Below are 15,104 nucleotides of genomic sequence, written 5' to 3' on the forward strand. Positions count from 1 at the left end.
TGTGTGAGTATGCAGGTGGAAAGGAGGAATTACATGTGTTATCATAAACTACTAGTGAGCGGCACTTTTCATCTTTGCTAGCAGGCACCCCAAATGTGTGTCAGGTAAGGACATCTGCAATAAAAAAGAATGAAGCAGTTAATAATTCAGGGCAAACAACTTAATGCTGGGGTCTACTTTACTCTTTATGTCCCAACAAACTTTGCACTGGAGGTAGAAGTCAAATGCAACATCACCTCATAGCTGCTAGATAGCATAATGTCCCTCAAAGAGACATATGGGACTGTACTGTACCTTACATAGCATGTGCAAAATGGGGATTGTCTGACTCTTCAGGGCTTATAAACAGTTTGGGGCTGAGGGACAACAGGGAACACTAGACAGAGTTCTGATCTTCTCTCCCTGTTCCTGGCAGACACTCACCTGACCTTATCCTACAGGTGAAATATTAAGACACCCTGTGCCCGAAGCCCTTTGGAGTCCATAGAGGGAGGTGATCTACAGGCAAGCACTCAAACAGTGTATTGAAAAGAGTGCAAAGTTAATAAAAGAAGGTACGACAGTGGTGTAGCTTGTGCTAATCCACCATATCTGGTAGGCATTGTGACCAATCTGCTTCGCGAGGCCCAGAGTATACAGGATTTGGGTTTCCTTTTGTTTATTTTGCACTTTTCTTACACCATTTTTATCCCAACTAGTGTTCTTTATTTGTGGTTATAATTTTATTGTAGCCAGTTTTCTTTTTGAAGACCTTTGTAAAAATAAGTTTGTTAGTTTGTAGTTTTGTAAGGGAGGTGAGGTGGTAGAGCTGCTCCCCTGCAGTAAGCAGACCAGGGTTCACATCCCAGGTCCTCCCTGCATGGAGTTTGCATGTTCTCCCCATGTCCACATGGGTTGTTTTCTGGGTGCTTTGACATCCTCCCATCATCCAAAGACATGCCAGTTAGGTTGATCGGTGAAGCTAAATTGGCCCTAATGTGTGTGTGTGTGTGTGTGGGTGTTCACCCTGTGACTGACAGCACCCTATGCTTGCTGGGATAGGCTCCAGCTTCTCTGTGACCCTGATCAGGACACGGCAGGTTTAGGGGATGGATGGATGTAACTTTGTATTGCTTTTGAGCATTCAATGTCCTATTTAGCCACCATTTTGTGATTATAAGAGATTGCCATGTTACTTTGGGTGCCTGGACCAGCTAGTGAGTGTTATGTGACAGGTTACAATGTGGTGGTTAATGTTGTTGGGGCATCCCATATAATATATCTTCACACAGCTTATCCAGAAAAGTCAGATATCCCTTGATGGATTGAAGAACAATCTAAAAACTTCATTAGTGATAGGTGGGAGTAATTTCAATCAAGACAGGTTTTTAACTTTTTTTGGGAGTATACATTGGACGCTTTTACGTTTTACAAAGTCAGAGAGGCAAGATTGCGTTGGTTTGGACATGTGCAGAGGAGAGATGCTGGGTATATTGGGAGAAGGATGCTAAGGATAGAGCTGCCAGGGAAGAGGAAAAGAGGAAGGCCTAAGCGAAGGTTTATGGATGTGGTGAGAGAGGACATGCAGGTGATGGGTGTAACAGAGAAAGATGCAGAGGACAAAGTTATGGAAGAAGATGATCCACTGTGGCAACCCCTAACAGGAGTAGCCGAAAGAAGAAGAAGACTATACGTTTTACACATCTCCTCGATGTTATGACTTTTTCTGCCTTTGAACTTTTTCCCTGTCCCGGACTATTCCTTTGGTCATGCCCTTTTCTTGTCGTCATCTCCCAGTACCCGTTGTCCCCACAGTAATCATCTGGCTTTTCATTCTACCCTTAACTTTTACTGGTTACACCCTTTTTTTGACTATGTGTGGTCTCTTTGATTTTTTATCTGGTTTGGAGACACTACAAGAGAACCCCCTAATGTTCTTGTATTTTAGCTTGTTTTACCCTTTTTTAAAAACTAGTTATTTGGAACCTGGACATTGTAGATGCCAAGTATGTTCCATTGTATTTTGACTTCCCTCTTGGTTGAGAGGTCTTTAGTTAAAAGATAGAGCTATCCTATATTATGAATGGCCTGCCTTTAGATACGTTCCTACTTGAATATCAGAGTTTGCACAAGTCTCCATTAGCCACAAACACCCACACCTCCTTAACTGAATCGTCAGAATAGTACCACAGTTTGCCAGAGTGAAAAGCAATTGGGAGATATCTGTCAGATTTCTGCAGTTTTCCAGGGCTAAAAAGGGGCCTGAAACACAACTCTGTTAACTCCATAAAGCCCAAATGGACCCTCTGCTCCATAATTAGCATGTTATTTGACAATTGGTTGTCTTGCTTAAGCTAAAATGGCTTGTACAGATATTGTCAGATATCATTCAAGCTATAAGAATTATGCCAGCCCCTCATATTTACACCCACCTTTTAAAGATATGAGTGTGTGGACAGTGGGAAATGCAGTGAACTGGCCTCCCATCCAGGGTAGGTTACCACTTTCCACCTCTCCTTGAGAGTGCATACTGAATAATAAGGTTCAGAAAACAAAACTTTTAGACTGACTGGAGATCACACAGAATGGTTACTTTAAACTTTTATCTTAAATACTAAGCTAAATTCACTAAGGAATTGCTTACTGTTATGATGTTGTTGATTAATTTGCTGCACATTATTTATTTAATTGTATTGTGAAAATGTGAGGTATGAAACAGAATATTTCTAAATGTTTAAAGAACAACTTCACTTGAAGGTCCTTCAGGTTTGTGATTTTTTAATTTCTTGCTTGTTTTTGTTTTAATTCTTGGCATTCAAATTCTAGCTTTCTATGGCATTGAGGGGCCACTGTATGGTGCTGATTGCAAAGTTTTGTGGTGTTTCACTTTCATCATTGTGTCCATTTGGAAGCAATGCAATTTCTTTTACATGAAATTTAAGTGAATCATGTGAGTTCTTCTCCGGCAGATCATTTGATAAGTAAAGTTTGTGGTTTTGTGGTGAAGGTATCATCAGCCCATTTGACAAAAGGACTAATTAACATTTATGACAAAAACAAAATTGGAGAGCTTCACTTTCAAACACATTTTTGAGTTAATGCACAAAAAATCATAATGCTATTAGCCGCTTTAGAAAAGTTGTAACCAAAGCATGAAAGGAACCAGTTTTACAACAGTGACTTTGGTTACTCAATTGAGAGATCTAATTTGGTACTCTGCTTAAAATGAATGAAAAAATGCATGAAGTTGAATCTTCTGACCTAAAGCACTGTCAACGAATCTGTAATAAGAGATTTCTTTTACACCCAAAGTATATAAAACTGAAAAACAACATTCTGGGTCTGTTGACCCTTTACACTTCTTTTTTTTCTGTTATGTGCAAGTGGCTCTCGGCAAGTCAGTAGTTTCAGAGGCCTGAACATCCGTCACAATTTTTCTAGCATCAAAACCATGTCTTGAAAATGAAGGAACTGTTCTCTCTTTAAATGTATTTGTTGCTGAATGAGAGGAGAGTGGTCAACCGAAGAGTTCATATATATTTAAAATGGTGTTAGTTAGTAGACATATTCTCTTTTAACAATGTAAAAAAATAATTACAAAAATATTTCACCATTTTGTAAGCATCCACATTTTGTGGTTGAGATGTCAGGATGAAGTGCACTATAGCTTGGGGCTTTACTCCGAGAAGACATGATGAGCCACAACTCCGATTCTATACCTTATAACTCCAAGCTGCATAGTCCAAGATTACGCTGCTGCTTTGCAGTAAGGAGACTGTGGAAGATTGTGGGTTCGCTTCCTGGTTCCTCCCTGTGTGGATAGCGCTTTGAGTACTGAGAAAAGCGCTATATAAATGTAATGAATTATTATTATTATTATTATTAGACATGTAAAAGGAGCTCTTTATGTCCTAAAACTCACCCTTTAGCAAAATAGCAAAATACTCTGTGTGTTTGCAGAATGGTCTTATTGCAGGAGATCCATAAATTTGATGGATTAATGATGGCAGTGATCTGTTACGTACAGGTTACCTAATATTTACTGTTTTTCTGGTCATGTTTATGTTAATTGAAAAAATATGCCAGCCAGCTAACATGTTTTGTGAAATTATGGAAGGAATTGTAAAGGAGTGAATGTGTTAGCACTTGCCAACTCTGTAAAGAAAATGCCTTAGCATTTACCATCTGTCTGTTCTACTGTGTACGCCAAGTACTGATAACTGTCAGCAGTAAAGGAGAACTTCAGTGGTCCAACAATCACTTAAAATATGACTCCAGTGCAGGAGGCACTTGAAGGCTGATATGTTTTTGTCAGTTGCACACTTGTAAGGCACTTGTGCTACATATTTCCACCATTACTAAAGTATAGAATGTTATATATTGTAAAGCACAAAGTTGTCTCAGAGGGACGTTTAAAAAGTTGCCGCAATTTTATATTTTCGTTGGAAACGGTGAAGGCAGGAGGAGTAGTAATTGGTTGTGTCTGAGAGTGTCATGTGACTAGTTCTGTCTGGCAAGCCAGCTGCCTTTGCAGTTTAATTATAAGAGTTGTCAACCTGTGGCGAAGAACCAAAGAGGAACAGCGTTCTGTCATATGCTTTTTGTGGGCAGAAGGTGTGCTGGGAGCACAAATTCATCTCCTCATGTGTGCTCAATATGGAGATAAAGTTTTTTCTCGTAGAGTTGTCCGTGAGTGAATTGAAATGTTCGAAAATGGCCATACTAGTGTGATGAATGCACAACACAAGGAATAAAGAAAGAACAAAACAGAAGAATTTTTTGCTGATGGCATTCTAAAGTTGGTACAATGCTGGGAAAATTGTATCGCAAAGGAAGGTGACTATGTAGAAAAGTGATGTCATTTTCTTTTTGAAATTCTTAATATGTCCCTCGTCTAGCATGTCCTTATGAAGATTATCCTGAACTAACTGAACATAGTGAATGATTGTGGATCTTCTGCCTATGTCATACATTTTTAGAAACAGGTAAACCCACTGAAGCTAAGCATGTTTGGGCCCAGCCAGAGCTTTGATGGGAGACCATCTAGGAAACTCTTGGGTTGCTGCTTGAAGAGGTGTTGGTGAGGCCATCAGCAAGTGTATACTCTATGGTCTGTATGTGGCTCCCAATGCCCCAGTGCAGTGACAGGGACAATGTCCTGTAAATATTGGAGTTGTCTTTAAGATGAGATGTAAAACTGAGGTCCTGATTCTCTGTGGTCATCTTTTAAAAAATAGGATGTTTCCTGATGCTAGGGACTAAATTGCCTACCAAAGCCTGGTCGCTCTGGCCCTGAGGTCAACCCCTGTCACTAACTGGCTAACTATCGCTCTCACCCCTTCGCCACCTAATAACTAATGTGGGATGAGATTACCGGCACAAAAAAGGCTGCTGTTGCATTATGTTGGTGGATGCTACACTTTGGTGCTGATTGAAGTGACACCCCACTGTCTATGTAAAGCACTTTAAATAGGATACAAAAGCATCATATAAATGTAATTCATGAATTAAAAAAATATTAATTAATTCTGTATTTCCCATTTCTGTTTCATTTGGAGGGAAGGAGTATTTGAAAATATCTGTTTGGTGGAATTTTATGATTTATGATTGTAACTATTCATGATTGGAAAAGAAAGGTTAAAGGTTATTTCTGCTCTGAAAAAGAAAGTAGAGTAAAGACACAATGTTTCAGCTGTACAGCCTTCATCAGGTGTGCAACTGAAAAGGAAAAAGCATATAACACCTATAGAAGAGGAAGGAGGGAACAAAGCCAAGGCAGATGAAAGGTGAAAAGGTGAGAGTAGATGTGAAAAGGTTGCCATTAGATAAGTTGAAAAGAAAGATTAAAAAATTAGTTGGTCATTAAGATTGGGGAAATATTTGATCTCAGGCTGAGAATAAGCATAGCCTCCCCTGTTTTTCTTTGAAAAGTGTCTTTGAAGACCTGTGAAAGAACACAAAAATGAAGCTCAGTGTGGCTATGATCAAGGGATATGATGTGTTCAACAACAGGCTTTGTAACGTCTTATGATTTTAACATGTTTCCTAAAATGGTCTGCTAGCCGTCTTCCTGTTTCATTTATGTAGATGGCTGGTTACTTCCTACAAGAAGCTCAGTAAATAAGATTTTTAGATTGGCAAGAGGCCCACTGTTTCATTTTGAATTTACCAGAGGGACTAAATGTAAGGGTATTGTGGGTGATATATTGGTAAGTGACACAGTGGCTCCTGTTACAGGTTAAAGTGTCTGGTGGGGAATACAGCTCTCCCCTGAGAAGTGAGTTGCAGACAAAAAACTTTGAAAAGGTTAGATGGTTGACAGAAGGAGAGTAAGGAAGAGTTAGGGAAAAAAGGCTCCTGTGGAAGGATCAGTCTGCAAAACTGGGAAATTTGGTTTGAAGACATGTGTGTTGTGCTACAGCCAAGTTTCCCCTCCCTGGCTGGGGTTCAAAATCATGTTTTAGATCTCTTTTGTTCTTTTTTGATTCTTTTATCGACGTTAATTCTACTTTTGTTGAGTTTTTGCAATATTCTTTGTTTTTGATTTGTCTATTTATGTAAACTGGCTGGGTTATGTTCCCTGTGTTTTGTGGTTGGTTCCCCCAGAGGTGGGGCCATCAACCAATCACTGACCGGAACAGCCCTCCACCTATAAATCCAGAGGGTCACTGAGTTTCTGGTGGTTCAGTTTGAATGCATTCTGGGAGTTTGGTGAATTCTAGTGTTTTTTTTTTTGTGCTTGTGCTATTTGTGAATGATTTAATTTTTTTGACCTTCTGCTCAGTTTTTTGACTTCGCCTTGGGATTGTAATTTGAGACTTTGTTTGCTGGGATTGCCTTGTGTTTGAGGTAATTCCATTTTGCCTTTGTGCTTTTTATTTTTATGAAGTGTCTGTTTGCTCGTTTATCTAGCTGGGGTTTGGCAGTATATCCCCCTCTAGTGGGCATTATTGGAAGTGCTTTTACAATGCTTTGGGACTTACGTGTCTTGAGACCCCTAGTGATAACACTGTGAGAAACAGGGAGTGATAAGGTGCAAGGAGGACCAGTGGGATGTAGATTTCATTACTGGGGTTGCTCTTAGAGTGGATATTACAAGGTCTACTCCTGGATTGGTTGGACCCTGTCCACAATATGAGAAGAGTATCCTCTATTGATGAAGAAAGTCGTCATTCTAAGTGCTTCATTACAGAAGTCAGCCTCATCACTGCAGAGGCGATGGAGTCTAGGGAACTGTGAAAGTTACAGAGAGTTTTTAGTATGCCAGGGATGGAAGGCGTTGTGAAAAGGGTACCTGTGTGAGTTTCTTGGTATTGACAGTGATTTTAAGCCCTGAGAAAGCTGATACTGATAATCTAAACATGATTGAGTTGTGGTAGAAACATCAACTGCAAACCTTACTTAAGGATGGAGACTAGTAAAACAATTAATGAATTCCGTAGCTGGCTTCTGGAAGAAGAGGTGGTACCAACATAATCATCAATATATATTTTGTACAGGTCTGGTACAAAGCCTACATAGAACATTAGAACACTCTAGATGAGAACAGGCCATTCAGCCCAACAAAGCTCACCAGTTCTATCCACTTATTTCTTTCAAAAAAACATCAAGTCGAGTTTTGAAAGCCTCTAAAAGAAAAGCCTAGCTGATGAAGATGTTGGCATTCTGAAATGCAGCTGTCTGGTAAAAAAAGTTATCAAAAAGGAAGGCATTGAAGGTAAGAGCCCATTCTGCCAGTCTGATAAGGGTGTTCATGGGAGGATCCTGGACTGGACATCTACTGAATGCCTGTCTGAGGGCGATGAGGCTTTCATTGTGAGGAAGGAATGTGTACCGAGAGGTAATGTCCACCGTTAAAATAAAGAAGTTATGCATACTGTAATGAAATTTAGAAGGCAATAAAAAAAGAAGAAAAAACTAATGACTGAAACTCAACTACCAACTTCATACACATTAAGTAGAAGAAGGCGTTCAAAGGGAGGTTTGACTTCTTATAATGGGCCCCATTTAAACTAAACATGTCTCCTTTGTGTTGACTGGAGCACACACTTCTCATGTTTCACTGATGCCAAATAAATGAGTGTAAAGAGCCTGCAATTTGATGCCCTTTCCATTTCAATTTACTTTTGCTATATTTACTATACATGAGAAAGACTTCTGTATTGTTTCAAATGAAATGTTTTTGTGATTCTGAGCAGAATTCTGAAGCTTTTCAAATGCCCACAGCCATTGACAGGGGAAGGTACAGCGAATGTATGGAACTACTGTATGTGAAATCTATGGATATGTGGGAAAAAGGACGCTACAAATAGATAAACACTGGCTAAGGGATACATTCATTAAAAATTGTTTATCTTTACCTTCAGTTTATTCATAATGGTTTAAAAGTATGTTTTCCAATAAAATAAAACAGTGTGATCCAGTGCATTAAAAGGTAACTTTAATAAATTAAATGAAAAAACATCCTTCTTATGCTGATGTGAAATTATGTGGTAAGTCAAAAGAAAACCCTCCAAAAATAAATGTACAGAGGAGTGACTTCTGGCTTCTTTTTCCAAATCGGGATATTCTTTCAGATATATTTTTTTTGTGGAATGATGAAATATACTGAGGGAGTGAGAATACCTAAATCTTGTTTTACATTCTCCCATAAATGAATGGTGTCAGCTCTCAATAAAAGTAGTCTTGCCACTTATGTTCAAAAAACTATGTATAAAAATAACTGATAATAATAATAATTATTATCATTCTTTAATTTAATATTATTTATTGTATCAGTATGCTGCTGCTGAAGAATGTGAATTTCCCATTGGGATTAATAAAGTATCTATCTATCTATCTATCTATCTATCTATCTATCTATCTATCTATCTATCTATCTATCTATCTATCTATCTATCTATCTATCTATCTATCTATCTATCTATCTATCTATCTATCTATCTGCATCTCTGACAAACTATAAACACAACATGTTAGGAATATATGAATAGGTTTGTCTTTTTTCATTTATTTATTTATTTTTTGCCCACCTTGGTGATGTCATCATCAGCACCATATTTTTGTCTGAGCACCAAGATTTCTGTTTTCTACAGACCTGTGTTTGCATTTCTGGTTACTATGATGCTATATGGCTCCTAGGCCTGTGATGCACAAGTCACATCACCTGCAACATCCATCCATCCATTTTCCAACCAGCTGAATCCAAACACAGGGTCACAGGGGTCTGCTGGAGCCAATCCCAACCAACATAGGGCACAAAGCAGGAACCAATCCCGAGCAGGGTGCCAACCCACCGCAGGACACACACAAACACACCCACACACTCAGCAGCTATGTTATACAAGATAGCCACGTGGTTGAAGTAGCATCTGTACTTTGCTGGAAAAAACTTTATAGACTTTAGTTCTATACAATCAATTTTTATCTGAACTCTAGTTATGAGTTTGGTTTTGTTTAGCAACTTTGGCAGTTGCATTCTCTCATGTATTAGCCCATTGATTTTTATCAACCCTGACAGCGATCATCCTGAAATGTCCCATAATCTCTGCCACTCAGTGATTGAAATTGGTCTATCGGAATGCACAATAAAATGACTTTCAGGGAGCCAAAAGATCTGCAATTTTGTGATGGTGGCAAATTACCTCTGTATGTTAGAAGAGCTTCATCCAAGAATTCAGCAGCAGTTCGAAAATGTTTTGAAATGTCCACATCAGGGAAGTCATCCACCTCAATTCCAAGGTATTGAATCTCCATGCCAGTGTAGAAGTCCTGGCTTGTGTAAATGCCCGTGCCATGAGCAGCATTGAGGATGTGTGTGATACCCATTCTTTTCAGCCTGGCTTTATTCACAGCAACACTCCTGTAGCAAAGCAAATACAATTTATTATATTTTTTTACTACATAGTTATGTTAAGCAATGTTTAATAAATAATCTCTCCAAAGAATTAAATATACAGTAATCTGAAAAAGGGATAGGGCAAAATCTATTTTTCAGGAAACTGATTATTCATAATTGTGTGTTTACACTTTCATCAATATACTGTATTTACCTATGGTATGACAGAAATGAATGTGTTACCTTTACTCATGAAAGTTGTTTATTTTCTGAAGTAATGAAGTGAGGAAACAGTAAGTTGAGTGTCATGGAACAGGAAGACATACTGTGACCACTGCACGTATTCTGCTTATAATTAGAGTGAAACATTTAAATAGGGAAATGGATGCTAAAAAAGAATGATTATTAACAGTAAGAATCTGTAAAGGCATTAAAGGGGATCAAAGAGGAAACCTACTGTTTATACAGAGGTTTAAGTGTTCAATTCATTATTACAATTAGAAAATGTATGCTAGTAGAATTGAAGGTGAGGTTACTGTCACGGTCTACAAGGTATATTTGCCATTTTTTCCCATTTGCTTTAGTAGTTTGTTTCATCTCTTTTGCTGACATTTTGGTACCCTGTTTCACACGTTGATGACTTCATCACGTTTACCACCCATCGTACTTTTCTATGGCATTGGTGTCATTCCTGTATGTGGGATGTCGTGGGTAATATTTTGTAAAAAAAGTAATTGACTGGGGATTCCACTATGAATTGACAAAAATCTAAAAGAAAAAGGAGAGCTTGAAGCAATTTATTTTTCTTTTTTTCCTTTTTTGGAGAGGGTTAGAAGGTCTTATATATAAGTCTGTTATTAGTTTCCAGAACTGATTAAGGCTGACATAGCTTAATGTTAGCATTAGTCTGATTTTCAGTTAACAGTTTCTAAATTTAAAGGAATATTTCAACCAAACATGTTATATTTTTTTACAAACAATTCATAATTCACATATCAAGTTATCCAGTTGTATGCTCACAATGTCCCAAACACATGTATTTTTACTAGACTATCGTTATACAAGGGACGTTCAAAATGTTCCCGCTCTTTTTTTAACTCTATTTATTAAGCATTTCAAAAACAAATGACATCAATTTTCTACATAGTCATCTTTCTCTGCAATGCAATTTTCCCAGCGTCATACCAACTTTTTAATGCCCAATTACTACTCCTCCCGTCTTCACCGTTTCCAACGAAAATATAAAAGTGCACAAACTTTTTGAACGTCCCTCGTATAAAGCGCTTAGAAACCACTCTTGTGAACTAAAATGGAATGCACTCAAATGCAAACTAGTATTTCAGTTGAAGATCTGCCTTTCCTCTCATTTGTTGGTCGGGAGTCCAGCCCAGTAACATCGTAGCTAACTTTGCACTTTAGATGATAATGTGGTAACAGTACAAAGTTCATAGAACTGAAGATTAAAAATAAAAGAAATGACAATTTTATCAGGAAAAGAATATGCCTCGTTTTTTTTGCATATCTAAGACGATTCAGCTTCTGCAGTTTCACAGAACGCTGCTAAACAGTTCCGAGGTACTCCAGTGAATATAACTGGATGTGGGTCTTCAATTCGAATGCTTGTTTGCGTTTGAGTGCATTCTGTTTTCATTTATGAGAGCATTTTCTGTAAGCATCTTTTTAATAATATTTTTTTTAAAAATACATGTGTTTCTGATGTTGTAAGCGTACGATTTGATGATTCAACATGTGTATTATCTGACATGAATAACATGTGATTTCTTTCATGGATGCTTTTGATACTGTTTGCTGTTGTCCAGCATTGATAACCATAAAAGCCAATTTTATCAGAAACTTTGTCAACTCTATTCTGCATTAAAACAAATTAAAAAATTGACAATTTTTTGTCAATCATCACTACAAACTGCATGGGGTAAGTAACATTTAAAAAAATATATTTCTGGGTGGAGCATTCCTTTAAGCTTGATTGTGCAACTTCATTGATGTTTTACAGTCAGACTTTGGTTTTAATATCGTCTATAACTATGCTTGATGGACCTGTTATCTACATTCTGCCGATATCATAACATTGTAATTAACAATTTAGCCACCAAAACAGCAACAATAACACTTTTTCATCTCGTTTTGACAATAACCATTCAGCATTGATTTGTTTTTGGCATTTCATGTTTCGCTGATACAGTACATGATACAAGTGAGTAATCAGAAATCACTCAATTTAATTTTCTTTTGGTGTTCCAAAATATATAAGAGTGGATCTTTACAAAACCCCTGCAGAAAGTAATGATCTGATTCTAAATATTTTAGTCTTCTACTATCTACGAAAAGTGATTTGGGGAGGAGGCAGACAAGGTATTTTAAGCCATCACATTCAGTTGGCTGACTTAAATCATAGTTAGAAAAAGGTTCCAGTTATAATCTTTTTCTTGTGACACCTTCCTCATATGTGCCTTCTTCTGAACCTTGGCCAGGTTTGGGTCAGGGTGAGTTAATTCAACTTTGTCACTCTCACCTGGCAAGTGAGAACTCACAAAAGCAATGAATTTTGGGATGATGTGTTTACTATAGAAGCAAGCGTACCTCAGAAATCAATGACTTTAATTATACTGACCAAAAGCATTTTCTCTTTTAACTCATGTTACCTAGTTGACTCTTCCATTAGCTTAATGTTTCAAAAGTGATAAAATGCTTGCAATTAATCTTCACTGGCTCAGGAGCTTTGATCTTTCTGACTGTCATATCCAGCATTTTTTTGTCAACTAGACATGTAAAATGTACAGCAGGGCCATCAGTTTTTAAACCATATACATTGCAAGAGGTAAAACAGAAAGTGATGTTCAGTAGAACTAACAGAATTCCTTCTTCTTTTAGGGGAGAATAGAAAAACAGTGCAGAAATGTGTGGACGAGTGCCCTGGAGCCCTAATGCCTGACGGGAGGGACAGATAGCCAGATGGCTTAAATACAGCTGTTTCACTTCAAATTAGTTATTTGAATGAGTTTTACCTTCAGGCTTTTAACTTTACACATGTGTCACAAATGTAAAAAGAAATCACCATTTGACTCCTACGGGGCAAATGAAGGAGCTTTCACCTACTTTGCATTTTATACAGATGGGAGATAACAAACCAAAAGAAAAGGACCATCAGGCCCAGGAGTGGACATGAGCCACTGTTCCTGTCAAGGCCAGATTAAGACTCCCACAGGCTCCTGGCTGACTTAATGTATAGCGCTCCTTAGCGGAGAGTTGCTCATACTTTAAATAGGGCATAACGCAGACAACCCTGACATTTAATGCATATGGAGATTCTTCACTAGCGGAATACTCGAGCGGTCAAGAAGGGCGGGATGAACGCCCAATCTTTCCATCAAAGGTCTCTTGATGATTTTGCTACACAGGGGGAGGATTGTGAGTGGTGTAAAGGCCCATTGCCATTATGGGGCCCTGTGCACACATTCAGAACATTCGGAAGTGTTTAGCAAGTGAGTAATCTGGTCAACTCTAAAAGCCAAAGAGACTGGGCATAGTTTGTGAGTTTTGTGATTTGGAAAATGGGCTGAAGATAATGTGCTTTTTAGCATCTCGTATTAAGACCTATACCCACAAGGTGCCATGGACTCATAAATCTTGTCTGTTTGTGGTTTTCAAAACTCTGTGATAGATAAATTGTGTGACTTATTCTCTTATTCTTAAGAAGACATGTTAAATTAGTAGGTATTTTTTTTAAATATTGCTTGCAGCTGGGAAACATTCAGATGGCCTATAATATAAAGGACTGAACTGTAATCCACAAAGTTGCGGGTATGGTGTTCCTTTCTCTAGCTTGCAATGTTGAATCTCTAAAGCTGTCTGTGCTTCAGTTATATAAATATGGAAACAATTGCAGCATACAGTTATTTAAATTAAGTTTTTCTGGTGCTTTTCTGGTACTTTTATGTGAAATGTTCAAAGACAATACTCACTTCTCTCCAATGAAAATGTTGGGCCACACCTCATCAACTGGATTCATGGGGGCTTCTAGTCTGTCCTGTGTTAGCAGCCTTTGAATGTCCAGTACGCATGGGGTGTTGAAGCGACTGGTGTCGTCAACCATCTCCTTCACTCGATTGTATAGGTCCTCGACCAGCAACTGCTCTGCTGACTCCATCATCTCTTCTGGCATGGGTGCCACTTTGATCTCTTTGGGCTTTAGCTCTACAGAGAAATACAAAGAGTGAATGAAGACACTAGGTACCGGCCTTCAGTTTGAAAATTCTCCATAATGTTAATAATAATAAACTGAAAACAGCAAACGGGGTACAATATGCTTTATCTGTTATTTTCATCCTAGGAATTCTACTTTGTTTATTGTTTATTTGAATAGATACATTTCTAATAGACAGTATTATGTAAATTAGCAAAACTATAAAAGTCACTCATTCTATTGTTGTTAATTATTAATGTTTCTCCTGTAGATATCTGCCCAGGCTATGTGTTAAAACAGAATAAAACAGGACCAAAATTCTTGAAACAATATTTTAATACCATAATGAATTAATTTGTGAAAGTTTATAAAACCTGCCCAGTCTAGAGAGTTATCGTACATATTAATTTCCAATACTGGAAGTAAATAATAGCAATACTGCAAAGCAAGACTTTTTGAGTTTTCTAACACTGTAAATTAATACATAACAGTCTAGAAGGTGCAAAGTTCTAATTATTATTTTTCTTTATTTTGGTATTATTAATGTGTTCATTTTTTAAGGGATTATGTCTGAATGATAATGATGTGTGAACTCATGGTCATAAAATATGGAAAGTACAGTCACTAATCAAATGAAAGACAAAAACAAATGTCGACTTTTAAAAAAAAAAAAAAATCAGCTCAGTGAACTTAATTAAATTAGCTCTTCAATTTGTATGATTTTATTAGCCACACATTTTAGTCATTTTCTGAACTTGCTTAATGTAATTTATTGTTCATGGAGAACTAGAGCCCATCCTGGCAGCGCAACCTTCTACACTCATGCATCCTGCACCAATTTTATTTATACAACAAATGTATTAGAGGTATCACAGTTAAAGATGAAAGCAAATCTACCATGCATGGCTTTGAAATATGAAAGGAAAACAAACTTTCTGGACAAAAAATCCACAGGACCAGAAGACAATGTGCAGACTCCACACAGAATTTGAACCCAGTTACCTGGATCTGTAAGTCAGGAAGATGAACCGCCATTGCATTAAATGTAAAAATAACTTGAAACCCCAAAGTAAGCTTGACATA

General features: G+C 37.6%; 1 protein-coding gene across 1 annotated transcript in view; it reads right to left on the reverse strand.

Moving 5' to 3' along the window:
• The window catches only part of dusp27 (dual specificity phosphatase 27), a 75,050-nt gene that overhangs the window by 29,646 nt on the left and 30,300 nt on the right, over positions 1-15,104 (reverse strand). The window contains 2 exon segments of the mRNA XM_028800094.2: positions 9,624-9,841; positions 13,801-14,032. Coding sequence (XP_028655927.2) covers positions 9,624-9,841; positions 13,801-14,032 — 450 coding nt within the window.

The sequence above is a fragment of the Erpetoichthys calabaricus genome, chromosome 4 (genome assembly GCF_900747795.2).
Source record: "Erpetoichthys calabaricus chromosome 4, fErpCal1.3, whole genome shotgun sequence".
NCBI classification, from domain to species: Eukaryota; Metazoa; Chordata; class Cladistia; order Polypteriformes; family Polypteridae; genus Erpetoichthys; species Erpetoichthys calabaricus.